This window comes from Cygnus olor, chromosome 22 (genome assembly GCF_009769625.2).
Source record: "Cygnus olor isolate bCygOlo1 chromosome 22, bCygOlo1.pri.v2, whole genome shotgun sequence".
In the NCBI taxonomy this organism is placed as follows: Eukaryota; Metazoa; Chordata; class Aves; order Anseriformes; family Anatidae; genus Cygnus; species Cygnus olor.
Window position 1 is genome coordinate 4,163,220 of NC_049190.1, and position 25,235 is coordinate 4,188,454.

The 25,235-nt window shown below is 46.8% G+C and overlaps 1 protein-coding gene across 15 annotated transcripts in view; it reads left to right on the forward strand.

Annotated features, from left to right (window-relative positions):
* The window catches only part of GRAMD1B (GRAM domain containing 1B), a 129,743-nt gene that overhangs the window by 81,061 nt on the left and 23,447 nt on the right, over positions 1–25,235 (forward strand). For 10 of the 15 annotated variants that reach the window (XM_040534034.1, XM_040534031.1, XM_040534032.1 and 7 more), the window contains 2 exons: positions 14,238–14,448; positions 21,709–21,729. In XM_040534034.1, the coding sequence (XP_040389968.1) occupies positions 14,238–14,448; positions 21,709–21,729 (232 nt within the window). Of the gene's footprint in view, positions 1–39; positions 59–1,207; positions 2,133–3,751; positions 6,967–10,441; positions 11,043–14,237; positions 14,449–21,708; positions 21,730–25,235 lie in introns of those variants that run through there. The other 5 variants (XM_040534040.1, XM_040534033.1, XM_040534037.1 and 2 more) reach the window with 5 other exon arrangements.

Below are 25,235 nucleotides of genomic sequence, written 5' to 3' on the forward strand. Positions count from 1 at the left end.
GAGGTGAAATTCTGCTGCTGCTCGTCCCGTGCTGGCTACAGTCTCGGTGTAACTCAAGGTACAATGGCGTGATATGTAACTCGGTCCTGAAGAGATAAGAAAGACAAACAGATAATGGAGGCAGTATTGTAATGATTCCATAGGGAGCTGTAATTAATGGCTGACCCCCCATTTCTATTGTTATTTGTCTTTGTATGATATTGTTACGTTGGTTAACCTGTTGTCCTGCTTTTCTCTTTGTCCTCTCTTAAACTGGGCACAGTTCTTGCAGCTGGGATGCACTCAGACCTTAGCAGCCGAAGGTGGCTCCCTCGAGTGCAACGAGTTTTGAAATGAGTACAGCCTCTTGTCCTCATGCTTTTCACTGCAGTGTTGAAGTCTTGCACTGTAGCTCCTCAGGGTGAGGGCTCTGACTGTCTGCAAGCTGGCCAGCCCTCAGCACGGTGCTATGGAACAAATAAATGCTGGTGTTACTTTTATTAGTGCTTGAGCTCAGAGACTGCTGCTGCTGTTATTGATGTGCTTGTTAATCTTCATTTTCAAGTACCCTGACTGCTGTATGCATTATCTGTCAGTGCAGCCCAAGTGCTTCTGGAGTAAAATATGCAACAGCTTATCATCAGCGCACTACAACAGAACGTGTAATGGCTTCAGAGGCAAAAAAGAGATGGAATTAGTATCAAACAGAAGTTGGCAGGGGACTTAAGGATAGAAAAACGTAGACGTAGCTTAAGGAAGTGATGTGGGATTTTTTTTAAGAAATGCGTTGCTTTTGTATCTGTCTTCAGTTTGAGAAAGTTCAGCGTTTCAGATGTTTCAAACGCTTCCTTCACTGAAATATTTCAGTCAGTTCTGCAGGTGATCAGCATGTACGGGGATGTTTCAACTGAAATTTTGATCAAAGTATTTCTGAAGCTACAGTTCTGCCCTTAATGACGTGTAAACCATCAGAAATTCAAAATTTGGCATATGAGAAGTTGGCGTGATATAACAACTGCATAACTTGTGTATCTCTCTGTCACATCAGCAATTGGGGCAGTCTTGCAAATATATAATTCACGAATAATATTTTTTGGAGTATTTCATTATAAATTAAAGACAGAAATTGTGGGAGGCCAGCTCAGGCAGCCTCCTCCACTGCATCATCCCAAGCCAGTGGTTTCCAGGCTGGGAGCTGTTGCCTCTCTGCGATCAGTCTGTTATTTGCTTTATTCTGGCCATTTGTCCTGACCTGGATGCAATGCCTGCCCATGCTGGGATGTGATTCTTTTGGTCTCAGTGCACAGAGCAGAGCTGGGCCTACAGAGAAAGCTTGACGGGTTCCCCTGTTGCTGTCCTTCCCTCCTCGTTTGCAGGTACCACACTGAAGCGAAGAGGACTGTCAGTGCAGTAGACATCCTCATGGATAATACTGTTTATGAAAGTGTTACTGCAGGGATCTTGGGCAATTCCGCATTTGATAGCAGTAACTGATGAAGAAAGTGTCTAGAAAGGTCCTGGCCATGCTAAAAATGCTTGTCCTGCTTGTCCAGACTCCAGCTCTCAGTCAAACACTTCTCTTCTTGATGCTGAACCTCGCTCCGTGCACGCTCTGTCTTGACATCGTTTCACCTCTGCTGCTCTTGGCTCTCCACGTGCTGATTGTTGGAGCGTGGTGCAGAGCACAACAGGTAGGGCTCTGTTTCCTGGGTGAGGTGGGATCTGCTGCTCCTGAATGCCTGAATTCTGTGTGGTTCCTTTTGTGCAATTAAGGAGAGCTAATTAGCTCCTTTTAGTGCAGTCTCCTTGCAGAGGTAGCTGACCTCTTGTTAATCCTGGATTAAGTTCTTAGTAAGAACTGGCTCTTTGTGTGTCCCAGTTAAGATGTTGACACTTTGTTCTCTCTCTCCTTGTTCTCCTCCTCCCCCTCTTCCTCCCCATGCCTTTGAGCACATGATTGCCTGCCTCCTCCCTCCCCCATACTGTAGGAGTCCCTGCGCTCTTCGCAGCCACCGCATCTTGCTGGTGAAAACGCTGCTGTCAGCTCAGAGTACTCTACCCAGATACTTGCTTGATCTGGTACCTGCCTGGGAGCCTATTTTCTGCAGAGGGAGAAGGAAGAGTTTTGGAAATGCTCCTTATCGCTTAATAGGGTGAGAATAGTGGGGTGTGAAGTGTAGCACCTGCTTTGTGTGCTGGAGGCTGGAAGGATGCTCTGTGGTCGGAGCAAACCAGGACCACGGGGCCCAGCCACAGAACCGAGCCTGCGCGGTGCCGTGCATTCAAAAGCAGAGTCCACACCTTTACAGTAACGAGGGTGTCAAGGAGAAAAGCAGTCTCTGTGCTGCAACAATAGTATGAGCAATACATGAAATATGTGCACAACGTTAATTACCATCCAGGTGCATTGGTTATCCATTACTATTAATCTTACTTGTAGATCTTGAGGTTGTAGCGCTGCACTGAGTATCCCCTGAGGACAGGCTTTCTTGAGATTTCTGGTACGTCTTTCTGCAGACGAAGCCAGAAGTACTGTGAAAGCGTAAGTGTCCCTGCCTCTGTGCTGAACTCAGCTGAAAATTAGAGGTGTCGGGGAAAAACTGTCTCAATGGCTTCAAGTTTTCAAAATAAGTCATACTGTAAATGGGCAAGGAATTGTTGGGGAAGGAGAAATGAGAAACCTTACCTGTTTTCAAATCCAAGTGCTCATTGTTCGCAAACGCTGTGCAAACGTACTGCTGGTTGTGTCTGTATCTGTGGAGTGGCTTACACGGAGAGTGAGATTGCTACAGCTGGATGCAGAGTTTGCCTCAGCCACCCCTGTTGCTCTGTAGGTGTTGGATGTGCAGGCCCTGGACTGTCTCCCGTGTATCTGTTGTCAGTCCTGGGCTTTAATTACTTGGACAGTGAGTCGTTTCCTCTCACCTGAGGGATGCAACATATTGAGTACGCTTGTGTTACGGCTGGGCACACCAGGAACCAGCCCTGCCACCGAGCCCAGCAGGCAGTACAGGTGCGGCTCGGGCTCTTGCCTGAGCATTGCCCCAGGTGCACGTGCCCGCACTTCGAGTGCTGCTGACGTGGGAGGTTCCGTCTTTCTGTAGGGCTTGGTAGTCCTGTGGTATTTGGGCTGTGGTGTGAGACCATGTCGTGCCGTGAATAGCTCAGCAGTCAAGGCCTCCTAAGCTGTCCTACCAGGAAAATGTGCTAGTGCTTGTGCTGCTTCTTTAGCACTAGAGCAAGGGCTGAGAGAGGTATGTGCAGGCAGAACCAGTCAATGTAAAATGAGTTCTGCAACTCTTGCACCGAGGGAACTGGTAGCTTTGCCCTGGTAGCTTAAGGAAGCTCAAAAGCTTCCTTAAAGGCCCCTAAAGATCCTCTTCTTGGTGCGGTGTTATCAAAGCACCATAACACCATGTGTCTTCATAGTGACATGAATGGTGCTTGAAAAAAGCCAGAAACATACCGAGAGTGTTTCTCCTTCTGAGAGTTCTTGGTTGAATTTTGCAGATCTAGTTAAGTTCCTGAAACATGTGAAATGTCGTGTGATTTTTCAAATTACCCCGAACTTTGCCTTTTGCATTCCACCTCAGATAAGCTTAAGAAGCTTTTCTCCAAGTAGGTCTTGCATTTTTACTACTGCTCTTACAGGGCTTGTGGAAGCAGAACTTTCCTTGGATTCTTCTTTTATTCTGTCTGTCTGAAGATCGGGTAGGTCTTAAACTCATGCGCTGTACCTATCCTACCACTTCATGACCTGCTTTGAGCTTTGATGTGCTCTCTGTGCTTCCAGATCAGAAGTAGCCATCATACTCAATTTCCTACAAGCCTTTGGGTCAGTGGAGCTCTTGTGACCACTGCAAAACTGAATCTCGTTCAAACCTTAATGATCATTCGGACCAAACGTACCCAAAGGCTTAGAGGCAGAGACTCCCACTTCCAGCCATTTTCATACGAAATTCATGTGGAAAAAAAAAACATAGACTGTAAAACAAAATGTGACTGTTCAGATACCTTCTCTGAAGAGGAATGCAAAGTGTAAGACTTGCCTGAACTGATTGTTGCTTGAGGTACAGAACAGAATTTAGAAAAACACAAAGCCTTGCTTAATGTTGTTTTCCACAGACGGATAATCTAGTCTTTAAGAATTAGTTACAGTGGTTAGTGTTGTTTACATCCAACAATGCACCTCTCTCATCCACTCAGTTTGTCTAGCATCAGCTTTCAGCACTTGGTACCGTTGCACTTCTGTTACCCGGTATTACCAAATTTGTCTTCCAGGTGAACATTCAAAGCCTGTCATTCCTTGACCTGCTGTGTGTGTTGAATGGATTCAGTGCCACTGTCTCCTCATTAAATGCGTTGGTGAGGACCCCAAGACTGATGCATGTTGATCTCTCCAGTTGCAAAACAGACCTGTAGGCCTATTTTACCCATAAACACTGAAACCAATGAACCAAAAATCAGTCTTGAGAAGGCACTGCAAAACTGGAGAGGTCTGTGTTGGCAGAAGGTCTGTGTGTGTGGACAAGATGGTGCAGGGTTTGGCACTAATTCTTCATTGCCAGTTGTTATTTAGCAGTACAACTTACCTTGCTAAAGATGGATTTCCACAGAAGTAGAAAACTCTGGGACTTGCAGAATTATAAAGTCTTAAGTCAGATGTTACTGGGAGAAGTGACAAATACCATTGTCAGCTCTTGTGATTGTATTAAGGCCTATTTTTGGTGCTCTTGATAAATCTCAAATGCTTGTAAACATGTAATTATATGGAAAACTTCTCTGTCTCGTTTTAACAGAAGTTTTTCCTCATGCGTGCAGAGAAATCCTTGGGAACACAACCTGCACAAATGTGTGCTAATGGAATCAGAGGAATAAAGACAGGTTTCAGAGGAATAAAAACAGATTTTCTTTTATGAAGTTAGGTTTTTTAAGCCAACTTTACGTTTGGGATGAAAGTTGATGTGTTTTGGATGCTTGTTGATTGGCAGCACTGTAAGTGGGGAAGGTGTAATAGGCTTGGTCACAAGAAGGATGTCACAAAATTAACATAAAGCTGATAATTCTCTTAATGATACAGTGCATTTGTTAAAACAGTGGCTTATACACAGCAAGTACATGCACGTGTCGTGCATTCTTTCAGTAATATTAAAAAATTGCTGGTATTGGTGCACTGTCCCGATCCAGATAGGTGCCTGATGATAACGTTTTCAGTTTAAAATCATGCACAGCATCTGAATTGCACAGTGGCATGTCTGCTGGTGCAGATCATTGATTCTTAGGAGCAGAGCACCTCCACTGATTTTGATTATAGTGAAATGCTGGATAATCAGCCTTCTGGAGAGATGGTCTTTGGGGACATTAGTGCTGAAAGCTGTGACTGATTCTGGCGAGAAGAGAAAATGTTCAGCCCTGGTTCAGTGTCTGGAGTGGGTAAAATGCAACACAAGGAAGCAGCGGGCAGAACAGCGTGTATTTACATCGCTTAACTTTAGGTATGGCTCCTTCCGTTGTCAGTGGGGAGCAGAAAGTCCCCACAGGGTCACTCACAGCATCTAAATGTGGCTGTTGACCTCTGACTTAGGTACTCTGAGTCATGCTCTAGACCACAGGGAACTCTCAAACCTTCAAGGTAGGCAATGAGAATACGATTGCAGAGGCTGCTGAGGAACGGAAGAGTCACAAGGTGTGAAGTTTAAACCGCTGGAGTCCAGCTGGTACAGGAGCCTCTCTGGGTACACCGTAAGGCTTGGCCATGCTGGAAAGTGTGTGCACATTGAGAGCCCCAAAAGGACACAGTACTTTCACCCGTGGACGCTTGTGCTTCAAAGCAAGGGTGCTGCTGCTACAGGAACCACTTCTGGGACAGCTCTGCACCATTTCCTTGTGCAGACGAGGTCTGATTTCATCTGCTGGAAGGAAAAGTACAACCTTGTGAGTTGTTTTGCTTTCTTTTTCATCTTTCACCCTACAGAATTTATGCTGAACTAGAAGAGCCCTTGAGAGGGACTGGGACCCTCCTTGTGTTCTGGCAAAGATGCCCCTGAGCAGCAGTGGAGGCTTACAGCAGCGTGTGTGTCCTCCTCCAAAGCATCCTTTACTGATGCTTCAGCAGAGTTGTAATCTTCCCTCGGCGTATTTCTTTAAAAACCCCAGGCCTGTTTATACAGGGGGAGGCACGAAAAATTAAACCAAATTAGCTTCCTAGATGAAGTAAGCCAAATTAAGTTGAGGTCACCTTAATTTTGAATGTGCCCTCACAGCATTTAATTCAGTTTAGATAATCCACTTTGCCAGTTAATTAGGGTTTAATTTTCCTGACCGGTTTTGTATCGACACGCTCACAGGTTTCGAAACTTTCTCCCACACGTATGAACGGTCCGGTGTGCACGCAAGGAGGACGAGCGTATTTTTTTGGTAACCTGTAGGATCTTAACTTGTAGGTTTTGCCCAACTTTAGGAACAGCGCCTAAAAACAACAGGCATAACGGGGGGACTCGGGGAAAAATTGTGAGCTCTCTCCCTCCCCGTTCTGTCTCTCGGGGCAGGGATGGCTAACGAAGGCGTGAAGGGGCTCGCGTTATGTAAAGCGGCAGCCCACTGGCTGCGTGCACGCGCGCGCACGCGTGTGTGCGCGTGCAGGAGCGTGTGTGCAAGAGCCAGCAGCGAGGGGAGAGGCGCCCAGCCCTCGCCAGAGCCGCACAAACAATCATAAGCACAAAGAGAGCGGGGCGGGGGGAGACGAGAGGCTGAGCCATGGCAGGCACCCGAGCAGCGTGCGAGGTGGCCGGGAGAAAGGGCTGCGGGTGCCCGTGAGCACCCCATTGCCCTTGTTCCCCGAGGAAGGGCTCTGCCATGGTGCAAGGGGTGAGCTCCCTCCCACCCCATCGCTGGCCCACCCTCGCTCTCCCCTCGCCACGCACAAGTGCATGAATGAATGAATTCCTAGCTGCTCCGCGCCGCGCTACGGTCCCTAATGGCTACCAGGTTAGTGTTACTCTCCTGTTCCTTCTGCTGCTGCCTCTCTTCCTCTCCGCTCCGTACTGCCTGCGGTCCCCGGCCGTGCGCCCGTGTACGTGTGCATGTCTGCGTGTGGAAGACGGAGCCCGAGGGCTGCGTGTGCCGGGCTCAGCGCAGGTTTGCTGAGCAAATCTGTCGCCCGAGACGTGCGCTTCTAAGGCAGATTAAATCTGGAGTCCATGTTGGTTGCTGCTGCTGCTCCTTTCTGTTCGGGGGACTTGAAAGCAGACGGCGTGACATCATGTTGCAGAGATGCTCCGTTTCTTTCCCCTTTCACAGCCCGATTCCTTTTTCCCTTGTTCTCCCCCATGCATGCGCCCTGCCGCTCCTGCAGCGGAATTGCTTAAAGCAGCCTTTTCGATTGTTTGCAGCAGCCGATGATCAAATCTGATGGCTGCTGGCGGCTCCCCTCACCCCTCCTCCTTCCCCCCTGCGCCTCCTGCCTGCCCCATCCCCCCCGGCCCAAGGGGCAGATGTTGCTCTCCAGCATCTGGGCAGATAGAGGGAGGCAGGAGGGGTCTGGAGGGGGCTGAACTGGCGCTGCATCACCGTCACCGGAGGGCAGCTGGAGCTGCTGCAGAAATATGGTGTATTTGTTTGCCCATGTGCTCCCTCGCTCTATAAAGGTCTCGGAGCATGCACGCTGCTGCCCTGGGTCTGCTTTGCATTCCTCTCTGTGTTGATGTATTTGCACTGATGGGGAGAGATGGAATTTGTTTTGTGCCACTTTATCAGGCTGTCCTCCAGAGTCTATACAGGTGGCTGGTTTTTTTTTTTTTTTTTTTTTTTTTTTTTTGTTTGTTTTGTTTTGTTTTGTTTTTTTGTCAGGGGACAGCAGTAGGAATTGAGGGCTTGTTGCACTGTGCATAGTTATGGGCAGTGAGAATTTGATGAATCCCCATTCTCTAAAAATATTGCTTCTCCTTAGATTACTGGTGACTAGCATCATGCTGTCCATCACGGAAATCACTGATTCGGGAAAGAGAATGTATTCCTGTTTCTTTGCTCCTTAAGTCACGTGCATCTCAGGACAACTCCTTTCGAAGCTGGTAGATTTACAATGGAGCTTGTGGTTTTGGCTCAATAGGATAGAAGGAAATTCTAAATTAAATCTCATCGGTGCAATAATTCCAGATGCCCAGCATTATGCCAAGGGAAATCCCCAACTGCCCCTGCCACTGAAAGCCAGAAGCTGGATAAAGCAAGAGCATATGCAATGTGGGGACAAGCCTGAATCAGGGCCTGGGGACAAAGGGCTGTATGTGTGTCTCTTGCACTGATGGTTTGTGACGCTTCTCAGTATCAGCTGCTGCCCTTGGCCCTCTCTATTTTTAACTTTCAGCTGGACAGTGCTGCTGCATGGTTAGAGGAAAGGAGAGAGAGACTGCATGGAGGATATCAGGGTGAGGGGATGTGAAATTGTTGCATTGTTATGTTCAGAATGGTAAAAAAAAAAAGGAGCATCAAGGGATGAGCAAAAGAAATCAGTTTGGTCCCAGCACTGGAGATCGCAGCATCTTCCATTAATCCCTGAAAGCTGATGATCAGCAGGAGTGAGTGGGCAGCTGCAGAGCTCTAGCTTTGTCTTCCAGTCCTGAGAGATCCAATATCCCTTTATACCCCTACCTGTCACTGATGAGATGCAGTGTGAGCCTATGTCAGACATTTAATTTGTGATTTGTGAAAGCCCTGCCACAGGACTGGATTGTGTTAAAGAGGATGCTACCTGTGCTGGGGATCAAGGCCTCTCTGAGCTGGTTGAAGTGATAGTAGGAGATGGGCAGAAAGGAAGAATGTTTCTGCTCTTCTCGAGGTAATGCAGGAGAGGTATCACACACGTGCCCTCATCCAAAACCACATATGGATGGTCATCATTAGCGAATGCTAATGATCAATAAAAATGCCTGATTATTGCATTTTTCGAACTCTCCCTTCAAAAGACATGCAAGGTATTGAAGACAACATCAGATATTGCAATTCCTGCTGTTAATTACAGGAGCCATTGTCGTGAAAATGGGGAAAAGAGGAAACAAAGCCCCAGCCTGTTCCTCTTTTGGAGGTACAGCTGCAGGCTGAGTGACCTGCAGGTGACCACACCAAGGCTGGGTCTGGAGCACACATGCTGCCAGCTTCATGGGGACGTGGAATGCTTTTTTTGCATTATTTCCATTTTATTGCTTCCCAGATTTCATCTTATTATTCATCGTACTTTGTTCCGTGTGGTTTGTCTCCCTGCAGAGTAAATGTAACCGTATTAATTTGTGGGTGACGAAGAGGTTTAGAATATAATTTATAACACATTTTTGGTTCTCTGCAGATTAATGATCCTCTCTAACATATGCCACTTGTATTATTGGACAGTATGATTAAGATCTGTCTTGTTCTATTTAGAAAACGTGTTTCAATTTTTTTTTTTCCTTGGAATTTTTGTAACAATTCAAAGTAGGAAGGGAGCGGTGGAGGGATTGTTTCAAACAGCACAGTGGGAGTTTCCGTATGGTATGAGACCGTTTGTCCATCAGAATCGCTAGTCTGTCTCCAGTGGTAACCAGTATCAGATGATTCGGAGAAAGACAATGACATTGTTAATAATACATTTGACCAACCTTGCGGTGCTGCATGTGTGCAGAAGTCAAATTCCTTCCTAACACTTGCAGTGATTTGCTAATCCCCTGAAGCATAATAATTGCGTTAATTTTATCTCATGAATATGTAAGCACGCTATTGAATGTCATAGGAGGAAGAAACCATTCTGTGAAACTTCAAAATAATCAGAGTAATTCTTTGACAAGGATGGACTTCTGGGTTAAAAACTAGTTGCTTAAAAAGCATGCAGAAAGTATACTCCTGCTATTGTTTTCAAAGCAATTGGCAGGAAACACTGCTCACTGTCTGTACAGCCCTACAGTTGTCATTGGTTTTTCATTTAATGCTTCAATGCCTTATCTTTTTTTTACTGGGAGATGTAATGTAAGTATAGCCTTTTGTTACGGCTTGGCAGTAGAGCCATGGCAAGCCCAGGGATATATGGGGGTTTTCATTTGTAGATTATCAATTTGAAGCGCTTGTAGGTTGGTGATGACCAAAAGTTGTTACCATCTGCTTGCTGTTTGGTAGACTGCATAATGAGTTTCTGAACCTCATCTTTTTCCAGTGATGTCAGACTGTATCACAGAGAAGTATCTTTGTAGGCGTCTAATTAACCCCCTTACTAGCTCTTTCTGAGGAGAATTAACTCTTTTTGTACTCCAGGCAGGCTTGAGGTGCCTTTTTGACCTTGTGCTTTTCCTGCCCTTTTCCAGGCTCTACCAGTACACTTCTGCTTTATGCGGGAGGATATCCTTTGGTCTTGCTTAGGAAAGTGGGAAAGCACAGGCTTGGCTTTGTTCGCACCCTCGGTTTCAGTGGGTCTATATGCAGAGCTAAATATATGCTTAAGTTCTCTGCTGGTGTGTGGACGCAGTGCTCAGCACTTTGCAGAATTAAGTCTGGCATTTGCAGTGCTGTTGGTAGCCCCAGTTCTGGGCCTCGAAGAGCTTACTGCCAGGTGGTGCAGGGAGGTACGGGCACCTTCGGCAGCTGTGCTCTGCCGAAGCGAGTTCTTTGGAGAGCTGTGGCAATCTTGGAGGCTGTGATTAGCTTTCCAGATCAGGACTTTCTTCAGGAAGTCTGAGGGGTTACAAATATGCTGCAGGAAATGGTGTTGCGGATCTGTTTCTGCCTTCTGGGAAGCTGGTGATCACAAAGAAACAGGGAGCACTGCGTGGCTGAAACTGCGCTTGTTCAGATGAGCTGCCCTCCTTACAAATCCTTTGGTGCACTTGGTAACATAGCGATTACGACTGGCTACATTCTAATTCACGTTCTGCAGCTGCGAGATTGAAATGGATTTGCTCAGTGTCTTCTTAAGCTGAGCTGAGCGCTACCTGCGAGGAGAGCCCCGAGCTGCTGCGGCACAGCGTGGCCCCGGCTGCGAGCCCTGGTGTGTGGAGGCTGGGGCTGAGCGTTGCTGCATGAGTGGCTTGGGAAAGACCCTCTGCAAGGTACGTGTCCTGAGCCCAGGGACAGTGGTGTGGTCAGTTCAGAGGGCCTCGTAGGGTGGGCAGACTTTGGTCTCAGTTCAGGGCTGCTCATCCTCCATGTGGCTGAAGGGTTTGGCCCCTTCCTAGCCACGCCGCTGTTGCTCACGTTATTTTTAGCCATCAGATGAGGCGTTTCTCCGAGGCGCTGTGCAGCCCCAAGGCATGATGAGGTGCTCTGCCTCGCGTGCTGCACGCGGGGGTTCCCCCTAGGAGCACGGGGCCGCCTCTTGGCTGGGCTTGTTTGTGCTCTGTGCCTGCCTTGATGCGTTGCATTACTAAAGGCTGCGCTGCAGGGGTGTGTGGGGCCCTGAATGCTCTCTGGTCAATTAGTTCTGTAAAGCATTATTTATTACTATTATTTTTTTTTTCAAAGTGGGTCAAGCCGTTTTGGCATTTCAGGCGTTGATTCCTGGTTCAATTGCAGGCCCCGGTCACTATGGCAACTGCAGCAAGCGTTCGTCATGGCTGTTCCTTGGGTCGGGTTCAAACTTCGGGACGGAGCGGGAGCAGGGCGAGTTTTGAGGGGCTCAGGGCCGGGGGTGAGTGGGACGGAGCCACGAGGGGCTGCTGCTGGGCCCACCCTTGCCACAGGGGAGGCAGCGGCCGCGTGAGCGGCCTCCTCCCATCCTTCATCTCTCGTGACCTCCTCCTATCCTTCATCATGCACGCACCGGCAGAGCCCTTGCTGTGAAAAACCCTCCACGTTGTCCAGCCATCGGATAGGAGGAGGAGGATTCGGACCTCACAAGTTTGATCAGCTCTTGGCCGCTGACTTAGGAGACAGCCGAAGAAGGCCCCCTTAAAGCTCTCTTCTATTCCTGTCTCTGCAAGGGTGATGATCCCCGTGTACCTAACACGATATATATGGATGGAGTTAGTTTTTTTAAAGCGGGCAGGAGATGCTAAGTGAGTGGAAAACAAACTCAAAGCCGGAGTCTGCTCTGAGAGATTCCGCTTGGCAGAGCTGGCACCGAAACGTACGGCTTGCGGCAGTGCGAGCTGAGCCTGGGCAAGCATGTACGTGCCAGCTTTAAGCTGCTCAGTGCTGATGCTGCTCCTGTGTAGCTGCAGTGCCATGGGTTACTCAGCCAGGCCTGAAAAACCCACCGGAGGAGCTTTGCGAGTCCTTGGGTGATCAGCTTGAGTTGGCCTCCATGGCTGCGTAGCACCTAGCAGGACCTGAGCTGAAGGCGGCTCTGAAGCATGTGTCGTGCTCAGAGTGAGAGAACCAAGAATATATTTTCCACATCTGTGCATGAGTGCATACTGAAGCGAGTATTAATGTATTTATTGCAGCCCGCAAAAGGCAAAATCTGTCTCATTTCTCATGTGATCACAACTTGGGTGAGAGTACCAAACTTTCTAGTGGGTTGCATCTTGAGTTTCATGTGCACGTGGTGCTTCTGTACCAGGTTTTGAACTGGTTATTTCGTGCTTTAGTAACAGGCAAAACTCAGTGCACTTTCATAATTGTAACCTACCGGCAAGCAGGGCTGTGACTGAATTTGACTTGGTCTTTGAAGAGTTGGTTGAAGCTGAAACTCAGGGTGAAACTTGTGTGTGTGAACTCCCACGAACTGAAAACAAGAAGGAGGTTGTGCTTGAAAAACTCAAGTTTTGTACAGCTGTAATAAGAAACGGGTATGTCTGCTCAGACAAATCTAGTGCAGGGACATGTGACTCAGGAACGATCAGTTCTGATTCTGTCTTGTAATTCTGGGGACCTCTCAAATCAGTTTACGTTGACTCAAGCATGCTGGGGCAAGAGTTAGGAAATTTGCTGTAACACCAGATAAGCAATTACACACCATGAACAGTAGCAATACAGCCTAAGAATCTGGAATTCTTAATAACCATACGAATGGCAATTCAAAATCATTTCCACCTCTGGAAGTTTTTGTAATGAGCTGCAGGATTTAGTGCCATTTGCACAGCACCTCGTGCACGTGCACATAGCTGATGACAGTGCTTGGTGTATGTAGATGCCACTACGCTGGGTTGTTAAAAACTATGCATCTTGAATCTAGCCAGGAAACGTAGCAGCAGGAGAGCAGAAAGAGCGAAATACACATTTTAACTGGAACAGCTGAAAGTCTGGGAAGAAACCCGATACTTTCGTACGTTTTAATAAGCCAAAAAGACCCTGGTAATTTCACTTCATGATATACCTAAACTGTTGCAGGCACTGTAACATTTGCAGTATAAAATGGATGTAGCATGTGGTATTTTGAGGAGTCTGGCGGGAAAAAAGGTATCAGGGAGAAGGAACAGTTGGGAAATCTGATTTTTCCTGTCTTATTCTGAGATTGCTGATCTGTTCTATATAAATACGTATGTAACTGGCTTTCTGGTTTAGGTGTTAGGGCATTGGCTGAAGGTAAGGGAAGAGAAACTCCATTCCCCTAAATGTTTTGTGATTTCTGTAAATCTCTGAAAGGTCTTGCTTTTGCCCTGGTATGAAAGGGGAAATTTTTTCTTTCTTCTTTTAACTTTTTTTTCAAACCATGAAAGCTTTTATGTTACGGCAAAACATTTTCATCCCCAACTCTAACTGGTGTGGGAAAGGATGATTTGGTACAGGAAATCATGACTGCATTGTCTGTGACTGGTGTCCCATACGCCTCCCCTCCCAGTGCCCCAAGGGTTTTGATGACCTTTAATGGAGTGTTTCCTAAAAGATAAGATCCCGTTTCTGTGCATGCTGTTAAGAAGGGGCACAGTCGCTGATATAAAAAGTACAGGAGGGATGGGGTGGGACTATGTCGCAAACACACTGACATCTCCCTTGTTCTTAGCACAAGTGTAGGTTTTCTAAGCACAGATCATCACTTTAACATCTCAGATCCATACAGGAGAGAATGAGTTCATTTTCTCATTAATTTCTCTGTGGGCAGATCAATTGAAAAGTGGGTGGAAAAAGACACTGACAGGCAACTGAAGTTCTCTCTGCCACCAGTAAATGATGCCTGTCTACTACCTGATTTTACTGGGGAGATCAGTAATAAGTGTGGCATGGGGTGCATTGCTTCAGGAAGCCAGATTTATCTTTTGTGCTACTGGAGAAATCTGTGGGTAATGCTTCACCTCAAGGGAGGGTGCAGTTGCTTTCTCTTTGAGCTGAAGGTTAACACTTGTGCTCTTTCTTTCATTTTGCAGTACTGCCAGTAACTCAAACCGCAGCACGCCTGCCTGCTCCCCCATCCTGCGCAAACGCTCTCGGTCCCCAACACCGCAGGACTCCCAAGGAGACACCATGGTGGAAAAAGGCTCAGACCACTCATCAGACAAATCCCCTTCCACGCCGGAGCAGGGTGTACAGCGGAGCTGTTCCTCTCAGTCAGGCCGCAGTGGGGCCAAGAACTCCAAGGTGAGGAGCGAGCAAATAACTTCGGTCAAGATGTACATTTGTCCGCTGCTCTAAACTCTAATGTGGTACACTGGCTTTGTTCAGTGCCTTTTTTTACTTCTGGCTAACTCTTCTCCTTCTTCCCCCATCATAATTCTGAAAATTCTCCTAACTGGGAGCTGTCTGGGTAGGTCAGACTTCAGTGCACCTCCATCATCCTTTCAGTGAACTCAGTCCAGGAATTGCTGATGGCTTGTTCTGCAGCTCCATAATGGCTTTGGTAGGCTGATCTTTTGCAATCAAGGCCCTGTTTCCTTGGAAGACTCTGTGATTTTAAGCAAGACCTTGAAAATCAACTGTTGCAATTACTTTTTATCAATTGGGTTGTGAAGGGTCATGGAAGAAATAAAGGGTCCTCTGTGCAGACAGCCTGCGAAGGGCCCATGCGTTTCTCCAGTCCTGTCTAAGCCCCGTGTTGAGATGAGGTTCAAATTGCACAGAATCAGTTTGCCAGTCCTCTGCACATTGACTTTTACGGGTGCAGTATTACAACTGTCTGACAAACTCCATGGAAATCTTGGCCGGGTAGATGCTACTTTCCCTAGGGAGGTATTGTGTCTTTTGACAGACAGTATTAGAACCAGTATCAGCCTTTGTTTGCCATACTCGGAGGAATAGGGTTTCAAGTTTGGGGACCCTTGATTTTCTGTGAGCAGTGGGACCTGGTAAAGCACGCTAGTGCCTTGGGAACCAAGCATAACCTTTGATTATAACCCTGATGTCAGTGGTGTATTGTAAGATTGCTGTCAGGAGCACTTGCATTTTTCCAGCTTTATGAAGTGAAATGTTTCAGCCTGAATGACTTCCCGGTGTCACAGGTGGCAGAATGGCATAACTCTGATGGCTTGTGTGAAATGAGTTGTTGGATCTTTTACCCAATTTATTGCTGGATTGCACAAAAAGTCTTCATTCACTCATCTTTGTGTTCACTGTCAGCAGAGAAAACAGGACTCCCTAGCCACTAAGGGAGGAGTATGTGTGTTCAAAAGGGGGCGAAGGGTTTTTTCAAGATGATTCATTAGAGACCAGTCAGTTCCGAGGTTGCCTTGAGGTCAGACTTCTTCCTGTGCACACAGTAAGCTACAACCACCGCCCAGGATGGTGGATGGCAGCCTCATGATGGTGCTGTCAGGCTTGTGCACTTGGGCAGTCTGTCCCCAAAAGAAAGCCGTGCGCTTGGGAGGCAGGCAGGATGCAGGGCACACTGTGTTTGTAGATGGGGTCTGTCAGGAGAATCACGTCCTTGGTAAGGGGTGTTGGCAGAGATGAGTTGCATTGCCCTGGCCCATGATGTGCTGTGATTCAAGGCCATGGGAGTGTGATTCCTGCCAACAGAGTAACTACTAAAGCTTGATAGTAATTCACGGTGCTTTTAACAACGAAAGGGGGGTACAATGCTTTCTGTTGGGTTTGTGGGTTTTCTTTCTCTTGATTTGTGAGGTAATTTTTCTTCTTTCCTTAATTTCTCTCTTTTCATTCCTGCATGCTTTCTCTCCGATTAAGTCACACAAGCGCCTCTCCAAAGTAAGCCTTCTTTTTTCTCTCCTGTGCCCCACTGTAGAATTGTCTCATCATGCAGAAATCCTCCCCGTGGTACTGAGCAGTGACTCCAGTAAGGCATTCTCCTGGTGCGGCTGCGAGAATGTCAGCAAGAGCTCACCCCAATGCCTGTAGCTGAGAAGCTGGTTTCACTTATATCACTGGGATCTCCTTAATATTTGCTCACATGGTGTGAAAAGTGGCCTGTTCCTCGTACTCCTTCAATTACTTCCAAAGAATTTTAGGCTTCGTTTTAAGATTTGCTTTCTTTCTCCCTTAAAAATAGCTGCTGTCTTTACAGGGAGAGATCTGCTGGCTCTGGCGGGCTGAACGTAATCCCTTCGCTTTCATCTCTTCTTTATGCCTTGTAGAAATGGGAGTCGATCTCCATAACTTCTTGCCTGCTTTTTTATGATGAAGACTAGAGAGGCCATTGATCTCAGTTTACTGACCTTAAATGTTTTTCTGTGTGATGTAAATATTAAAGATCAGTGATTTCAAATGAACCCAGCTTAAACCTGTTAGAACAGACCTGTCCCAAATGAATTGTGAGAATTCATGGGCTCGCTCTGAAAGGTAATAAGTAGAAAATACCTCTGTGGGTGCTTGGATAAGCTCATTTGAGATGTGATCTCAAATCTCTGTGCTACCCTCAGAAGAGTGTAAAAAACAGAAACGCTGATGGGATGCTTATTGGACAGGGTGCCAGGCTGCTGGCATTTCCATGTGTGTATGCAAGTAAAGTTAAAACCAGAATGGCTTGGATGGCTTCTCAGTCTACTAGATCAATGTCTTGGCTTTTCCCCAGTTGATGCCTTGGATTTAATTCTAGGCAAGTTGCTAGTTAGCAGCGAAGTTGACAGTACTGGCTTACAGTTCCCTTTGTCAGAATGCCCTGTGTAGCCAGCTCTATCTTGCACGATTGCTGGTGTCTGCTGGAAACTTCTCCGTGTCTTTCTTTAGACAGCTTGTCTTTTGCATGGTAACTGTAGCTTGGATGCTACAAATGAGGACTGTGAGACTAAAGCCTCAGGTGAGGTGTGAAACAAGTTCTATGGAAAACGCAGGGCTGGAGTAGCAGAGTGTCCCGAAAGGCTTGCTGGTGAGTAGGGAGAGGTGTGCGGGTAGGGCAGGTTGTGGCTGGGCTGTGGCAGGCTGGAGGTGCTTTGCCCAGCTGTGGAGAGATTTGTCAGGAGAGGTGGGAAGAGCATTGGCAGGGAGCAATGTGCATGCAAAGTGCGTTTGTACTGGTACTGGGATGTGCTTGCAGCCAGCCCCTTGCTTTTCTAAGACGAAAAATACTTCACTACAGTTAGAGAAGCAAAAGGGAGGTGGACCTGAGGTGAGTTCGGTGCAAGGATGGATGCGCGATGCAGAGAAGGGGATCCTGGGCTTGACCTCTGCCAGCCTGCATCAGAGCCTCCTGCCCCAACCCCCTGCCCCAGCTGAAGGGTGAATCTCATCCTGTGCTCCACAAAGCCGCCCTTCCTGGAACAAGAGAATCTGGCATCCCCTGAATCCTCTGATTCTCCCCAGGCAGATGAAGATACCTGTTCAAGATGGGGAAAGGCTAGGTACAAAGAACTGAAGGGTAAAAACTTAAAATCTCCTTTCTCAGCCTCTTCTCCTCTCCCCACCCCTCTTCTGCAAGAAGAAAAGTCTGATTTTCCAACCTGTCTCGCTGATGAAATGAAACAGCTTGAGCCCATGAGTTTGATGCTGTGTTTATACAATTGCTGACAGTTCTGCTTGAAGTCCCTTGCCCTCTTTTTGTCTGTTGCGTTAATTGTCATGCTGCAGTGTTGCCATCAGAGGGAGTGCTTCACCAGGAGTTTTTAAGCACTGGATTACATCTGTAGGGAATCTTTGGAGCTTTTCCACGCAATCCACCAGCGTGGCATGGCCCAAACCACCTAAAGGCCTGTGTCAGCCTTAAGCTTTTACTGGCAAGCACTGCTGCTCCTGGAACAGCTTTCTGAACTCAGGGAATAAAAGAGTTTTGTTTGCAGCTAACAGTGAAATACATGTTTTTTAACCTCTTTTGCTCTTGCCCAAGGATCAAAGTTATTTGCTCTCAGTTGCATGTCTTTCAAGACTCATCCCACTGCCTATACCTAATAATGAATGCTGAGGAGAAAACAGCAGGTTAGAGGAAAACATGAATTTTGATGTAGGCCCTGAAGATTGAGCAGTTTAGGTCAGGAGGGATCTCTGAAGCTCTCTAGTCCAACCTCATGTTCAAAGTGGGGCTGATTTGGTAACATCAGTCTGCTCAGAATCTGCTCTAGTTGCATTTTGAAAACCTCCCCAGGTGGAGATTGCACAGCCTTGCTGGGCCCCTGTTCCAGTGCTTAACCACTCTTGTTGTGAACAGGCTTTTTCCTTCTATCCAAAAAGAATTTCCCTGATTGCAGCTTATGGCTGTTGCACCTTGTCTTTTCAGCGTGCAGTTATGAGAAGAATTTGGCTGTCTTCTCATTTACCCCTCCTGCTGGGTGGTATAATCCCCTTTTAGGTAGTAGGTCATGAAATTCTGGTCGTTTTGGACTGAAGTGAGCAATTTGGAAATAAATTTCATCGCTTTCTTTGAGTTACTGGGCTGTGAGGGTTCAGAAGCTAGCTGAATAGCGTAGAGCCTGGATGTACGTAGATCAGGAGAAAGGGCTCTGGAATTTGTTCAGAGCTCTGTGCCCTCACCTCGGTCTGTGCCTCTGTTTCCTCTGTTCCAAAAAGGACTAGGTGATGTCTCTGGAGTCCATGGCAAGTCATTCACTTGGCAAAATGTTTCCTCCGGAAGCAGCAGTACGTAGGAGTGAGTTGTGATCCTGCTCCCAGTAATGCTAAAAGGTGGAAACTTCTGTTGGCATCAAGCTAGCAGGCTGAACTTCATATACGTGATCCGCTGCTTCCCATCTGCACTGTAAAGCTGTAATCTTCCAAAGAAATACATGCAAATGTAGGGTCATTACCCTGTGAAGATTCAGAGGCAACACTACATTAATTAGAGGCTCAGAGCAAAGCCCCCATTTTTTTCCTTCCTCAACTTCTCCTAAGTTCTTCCTGGTTACAGCCACCATGTAGCTATGAACTCTGGTATCTGCTCCTATGGCATCGTCTCTGACAGCCAGTGACATCTTTTCTACCTCTGTGTGCAACTCCCTTCCTCTGTTGCTCATTTATTTTAACTTTTCAGTTCTAACGTTTATGGTTTCTTTTTCCAGTATGACAGACTTAACCTGCTCAAAGTAAGAATATGTTTTTCCTTTTTCTTTCTTTTTTCCCTCTGTTATATGCTCTCTTGATTTTCACAGTTTGCATCCCTCTATATTCTGATGCTCAGTGATTTAAAAAAAAAAAAAAAAGAAAGAAAGAAAATTGAAGGTAGATTTAAGGAGTCAGATTTATACTGAGGCTTAGTTTTGCTCCTCTTTGGACTCTCTGTAGTCTGTTCTACCTGCAAAACATAGGGGTCAGGAGGAGGGAATCTCCTCGTGTTTAGAACACTTGTCAGAAGCTAAAGATGAGGCTTGGGTATCAGTATGACTGTGTGGAAGGGCAAGAAAGCCACAGAGAAATCACAGTTGGGGAAATTCAATTGTGCAGGGCAAAAGGAGTTACTGCAATTAATGTAAGGGAGGGGAATGAACTCCTGTTGCAGTGTGCCGACACCACATGTGCACCCTGATTTAAAAGGCTCAGTAACAGCAGCGTTTTGTATATGCCAGTTTTAGTTTGATTATGGATTTTTTTCCCCAGGAATGTCTGAGTTATGCATTTTGCTCATTAAGGCAGACAGATGGCAAAACAAATCTGCAGGAAAATCACTCCATCTTAGATCCTGTGCTCCTGAGGACGAGGTGGTTTGTACGAGGATAAAGCTTAATTCCCCTGATTTTTTTAGTATAGCCTGAATTGCATAAGGCCTTTTTCCATGTCCTCCTTGGAGAGAAGGATGAATTCAGCTGAACCATTTATGAATGGAGCCTATGGTGAAGTATGGAAATGTGTAGCAAGTAAGAGAAAATTCGTCTGGTTGGTCAACGAGTCAGATGTGAGATCTTTTTAGCGTCAACCCTTTGTATTTGGTACTGTGGTATACACCATGCTACTGTGGGGTTTTTCATTAGAGACCAGAGCAGTGAACAGGATGCTGTCCCAAGTGGCAGAAATGCCCAAGGTGGCAAGGGGCCCTTCGGAAACATTGGCTCTGCGAGTGGGATCCAGATGGCAGGGAAGTCTGTATGGAATGGGATATAGGGAGCACAGGAAACTGAAAGCAGGGAGGTTTAGGAAGAGAACAGAGTAGGCGAACCATGTCTTCATAGGTATCTCTGGTCCAATCTGATCTCATTAACACTTTGCGCTTACTTTCCTATGGTAAGACATCCTGAACGTTGTTGGTCCTCTTGTGGGCTATTCCAGTGCAGCTGATTTCTGTGCTTCTGTGAATACGAACTTACCTCTCAGAGTGAAACTTTCACAGACTGTCATAAGCCAGAGAAATAAGTTAGTTTTCCTTCATATTCTAGACTGGATGGGGTATAAAGCTGTAAGAAATACTCCCAGTCCGAGGTCAGAAGCAAGATGACTTCAAAGAAAGAAATGCAGTAAAACGTTGCTTCTGTCTTTGTCCATGGAACTGAACTCCCGCAGGTGTAACGCAGACATGCTGCCGGTGGTCAGAAGAGGGGGACAGGCACAGCTGCGTGGTTGCTGACACACAAAGTGCCTGACCATGATCTCTGCCGCTGACCACTGTTAATGGTGAAAGGCTATGGTGCCTCCCAGCCTCGTTGCTCTGAGGTTAATCCACCCTAAAATGGGGGATGCCTGTAATTGCTGTCAGCTCTGCTCTGTGTCCTGACACTGGAAAGCCAGCCTCACTGGAGTGGGAGTGTGAAGCCTATTTCTTCCTCCCTCTGTGCTGATGAATCTCACCTCCAGCTGAAAATTGCCAAGTGTGACTTTCCAAGCTGAGCTAGCTTTTTCATACGCTCCAGTGTGACATGTGGCCTGTCCTCAAACCGTCTGAAATGCCATAATAAGAACAAAAAATTACATGTGCAGAGGATGCAAGCACTATGCGCTGAAATTATGCAAAAGTCTTTTTTTTCCGTTCAGCTTTTCTAGCGATTTCCTTCAGCAATTTTCCTGTCTTTGTATGCGTCTCCCATTTAAAATTTAAAATAAAGTTTTGCCTGGTGGCTGTTGTGAGTAAAATTGTGTCCCTGCCTTCCAACAGTTCTTCAAGGGCTTATTTGCAGAGGATCCGTTCAAATCGGTGATTTTTACAACCTAGCCAGCAGCTGTGGAAGAATAAATCCCCTAAAAGAAACGGCTGGCACTGCTTACGGTTAGCTCCTCTGCTGCTAGTGGGCGCTGCTGTTCTGCAAAATAATTGCAGCGTGAGTTTGTGTGTGCGTGTGCGTGCATGCGGACATGCACACATTAGCCTGAACTGTTTCCTGTTATAGACTCATGCTCCTGGATTTGTTCTTTGTTTCTGTAACTGGGAATAACTGTTAGACTGCACTGTGAAATCCATTGAAATCTTCTGTTTAACCTCACTTTCACTTCGCTAATTATGCAAACCAGATTGGACCTAGTTTCTCTGTCCATCTTTCTTTTTGATCCTAAGATCTCTGTGCTAACTAATGCTTCTCTTTTATTTTGTCCTTACAGAAAAGCCAGAGTTGGTATAATGTAAGTACTCCAGTTTCTCTTGTCCCTGGGTGAAAATGGGCTGGGTGCCTGGGGGGGAAGGTGCAAAGGGGCTTTGCAGTGGCAGTGGGGCATACTGGACATTTCCCAAAAGAGGAGATGGAAATGGCTCAGAACTGGCAAAGGAGGACTGACATCCTGAGGGAAAGGGTGCCAGCGATAGGGAGCAAAAGCTTTGTCTGTGCAGTCACTCTTCTGATGATCTCTACATCCTGTACCTTCCAGTTTCCTGGCAGAGTTGGTCTTGATGTGGTGTCAAACAGAGCTGCCACCATGCAAACCCTTTGCATCTCTCAGGGTGGTGTGGGGCGAGAGAGGAGTTATTTTCTGTTGATCTCACAGAAACGCAAACCATCGCCTGCTTCTGCCTTGATCTTATTTTTGTTCTGCAAGCACGCAGGGCAGTGTTTAGGCACAAAGCTGGCGGTTTGCGAGTTTCCACAATCGGTGCCACCTTTGCATGGTCGAACCCCACCCCTGAAGCGCTTTGAAGCAGATACGAGCAGCACGGTGGCTTTGTAGCCAAATGCAGCAGCCTTTCCACGTTCAGTAGCAATTTCTACCTTCCTGCAGCGCCAGGTGTGGGAACCAGTGATTTTAGCAGATACAGCGTGCTCAGATTTGACAGAGGCGTGAGAGGCACACTTATTTGTTGTACATAACCAGCACTGGGACGTTTCACTCTCTCTGCCTTGTCTCAGAAGCCATGGCTGGCGTAGGTAGCATGCTGTGCAGCCGCGGCAGCCTGCCGGAGCTCTGGCTGGATGTGCTGGCTGGGGAACCTGCATCAGGTGCTGCAGATCTGTGGCTCTCTGTGGTAGCACTGCCTCAGGTTTGGCTGGGATCATGACTCTGAATCACAGCACGGAGATGTCAGAGAGGGGCTGTGCCAGAGCATGTTCTTTCTTTGTTACCATTGAAGGAGGAGGTGCATTTGTCTCACTTTTTTGCACCTTTCACTGCTTTAGTGATTACTAGCCCTAGTAAGCCTGCTATGTCTCTGTGGTGAAATCCCCTTCAATGATTGTTTAAGGTGTTAAATGCATCTGGGTTGATGTATGAATCCTTTGTGCTCTCGGTAGGAAACAGACAGGCCTCCCTCAAAAAGAGAAGGGAATTTAATAAGGTTGGAGAGGAGGGGGAGAGAAGTGGGAACAGAAAACAGCTGTCCTCTTGGCAGGGACTTCAGTGCAGAGCTCCCTTTGTTGTGGGGGAAGAGCCAAGTGGGATAATCAGATCGAGAGCTAGCTAGCAGCAAGGACAGGAGAAGATGTGATCTCAGAGGCAGATGGAGGCGTGGAGGCAGTGGCACGAGGAATGAAGCATAACCCATGGTGGCCCGAGGTGGTGGAGCAGTGGCAGAGGAACCGTGGAGCGAGGCACTTTGGGCACGTAGGCACCCCAAACCGGCGCGTGAAGTCTGTGGCCGTGGCTAAAGGTGACTTCTGCTATCCCACAAGAGCTGATGGAGGCGGTAGCTGCCGAGATCCATTCCCTGCTGCATGATGCTTCGCTGTGGTCTGCTTCTGTGGGTCTCGTGTGTTTGTATCCTCTCTATCTTATCTTTCTGTTCTCTTGTTTTTCCTCCATATATTTTCAGCATGAGAGACAGTACATCCGGAGAGTAAGCACTGGCTGCATTTTTTGTGGTTTCCCCCCACAATTATTTTCCTTTAGAAAGCAAAACAAAACACGTTCTAGTTAGTAGAGACGGTCTGGCCAGATAAAAGCAGCAATGTGGAAACACGGATGGGCTGCAAACTGCAGGAAAGCATTCAATCCTATTGCTACAATTAACATCAAAAATTTGCTAATGTGTCTCCTTGATAGAGTTTCTCTTTTTTTTGCTAGCTCCTTCCAGGCAGGATTTTTCTGGCACTTGGACCATTCTGACTCCTCTATTTCTTACCCCATTGTGAGCAGCTGTAGAAATGAATCTGTGGAGGCTACCCCTTCATGAGGCTTTACAGTTTCATTTTACCCATTTCCCCTCACTATCATTTTACGTAAACTTCTCTATGCATGCAGCAAATGCTCCACAATTGTTCTTTGTGTCTCTTTGGCAGCCCTGGGTGCCAGGCACTGTACAACACAAAACAAAAATATAGTCGTTGCCTCAAAGAGCACATGGCCCTCAAAGCTCCCCAGAGCATCAGTGGTCAGAATGCCGGTTTTCCAAGATGACTTCAGTTTTTGCTGCTTTTAACTGGTCTTTTTGTCTTTGTAGCACTGTATCCCTCTTTGGCAGTTGGAAGCCTTCCTTCTCTCTCCCTTGATTCCTTATTCTCTACTTTTTCCTTACGATGTTACCGACTTCTCCACCCTTGTGTGTTCTCCTCTTGATCCTAGCAGTGCTTTTTAGGATTGGCATCCCTACCAGACTGACAAGTGGGAGAAAGGGAGTGAACCAAGGTCATGGCTTGATTTGGCAAGAGTCCTGCCCTTTCATGGTCTTGGTGCTTTCTCTTCTTGGCTCTCCAGAGGAAGAGTGCAAGATGGTTGGGTGCACAGTGAACGTTAGAAAACAACACCAGAATAAATATGCTCAACCGTACGGGGTTTGCTTTGTGTTTGTGCCCTTATGGTGGAAAAGCAAACATCACTGGGCTGGCTGGGTTCACTAGCAGTGGAAAGGAAAAGTCTCCCAAGGTGTTTCTCGTGCCTTTGGTGAGGAACAGCAGACAAGGAACCTCTGGCTTGAAGAACTTCTTCTCTTACGGATTAAACCCCAGTTTGTTGGTCGGCTCTGGATTCAGCCCCACTCATCCGTGCTCATCCATCAGGATGCAGTTTGAGTGTGTCTGCAGTGGAATTGTGTGTCTGCATGTTGAATTACTGTTAATCGGTTTATTATTTTTAAAATGATTTTTAAAAAAAAGAATAGAGCTCAAACAAGTTTTCTCTTTAATTTTGTTTACTAAAACATGACTTATTCTGAAGACGTGATGTGCTTAGAGGTGGGGAAGGATGAGGTTGCACTGGCTCTGTGGGATACAAGAACTCCACAAGTTGGTAGAAGGAATTCCTCACCCAGCAGAAGTCACTAAAATGAGAGACAAATTGGAGACATTTTGGTGCTAAAAAAGAAAAAGCGTCTCTTTTGTCTTTCTCTTTCTTGCTGGACTCTGGGTGAAGAGCCTCATGTTTGAGCATGGAGGAGCTCTTAGGTTTCATGTCCTGAGGTCAGTGCCAGTTGAGGCCCTGAGCCTTGCAGATCTACCAGGATTTTTTTCTGCCTGCTTCTCCGTCAGCTGGACTGGTGATCCTTCTGCTTTCCTGACTGTTCCTAAATCAGGCTGTGCATCTGATTTCCCACAGCATTTCTAGCTGCTGCTCTATAGCAAGGGTTACTTCTGTGCTGGGAGCTGCCATGCGTCAGGAGAATCTGTAGAGCATACTCCCAGAAAAGAGAGTAAGAGAGAGGATCTTGAAAAGTTAGAGCAAACGAAGTTGACACTGGGGAAGATGTGAGATCTGTGTCTGTCCAT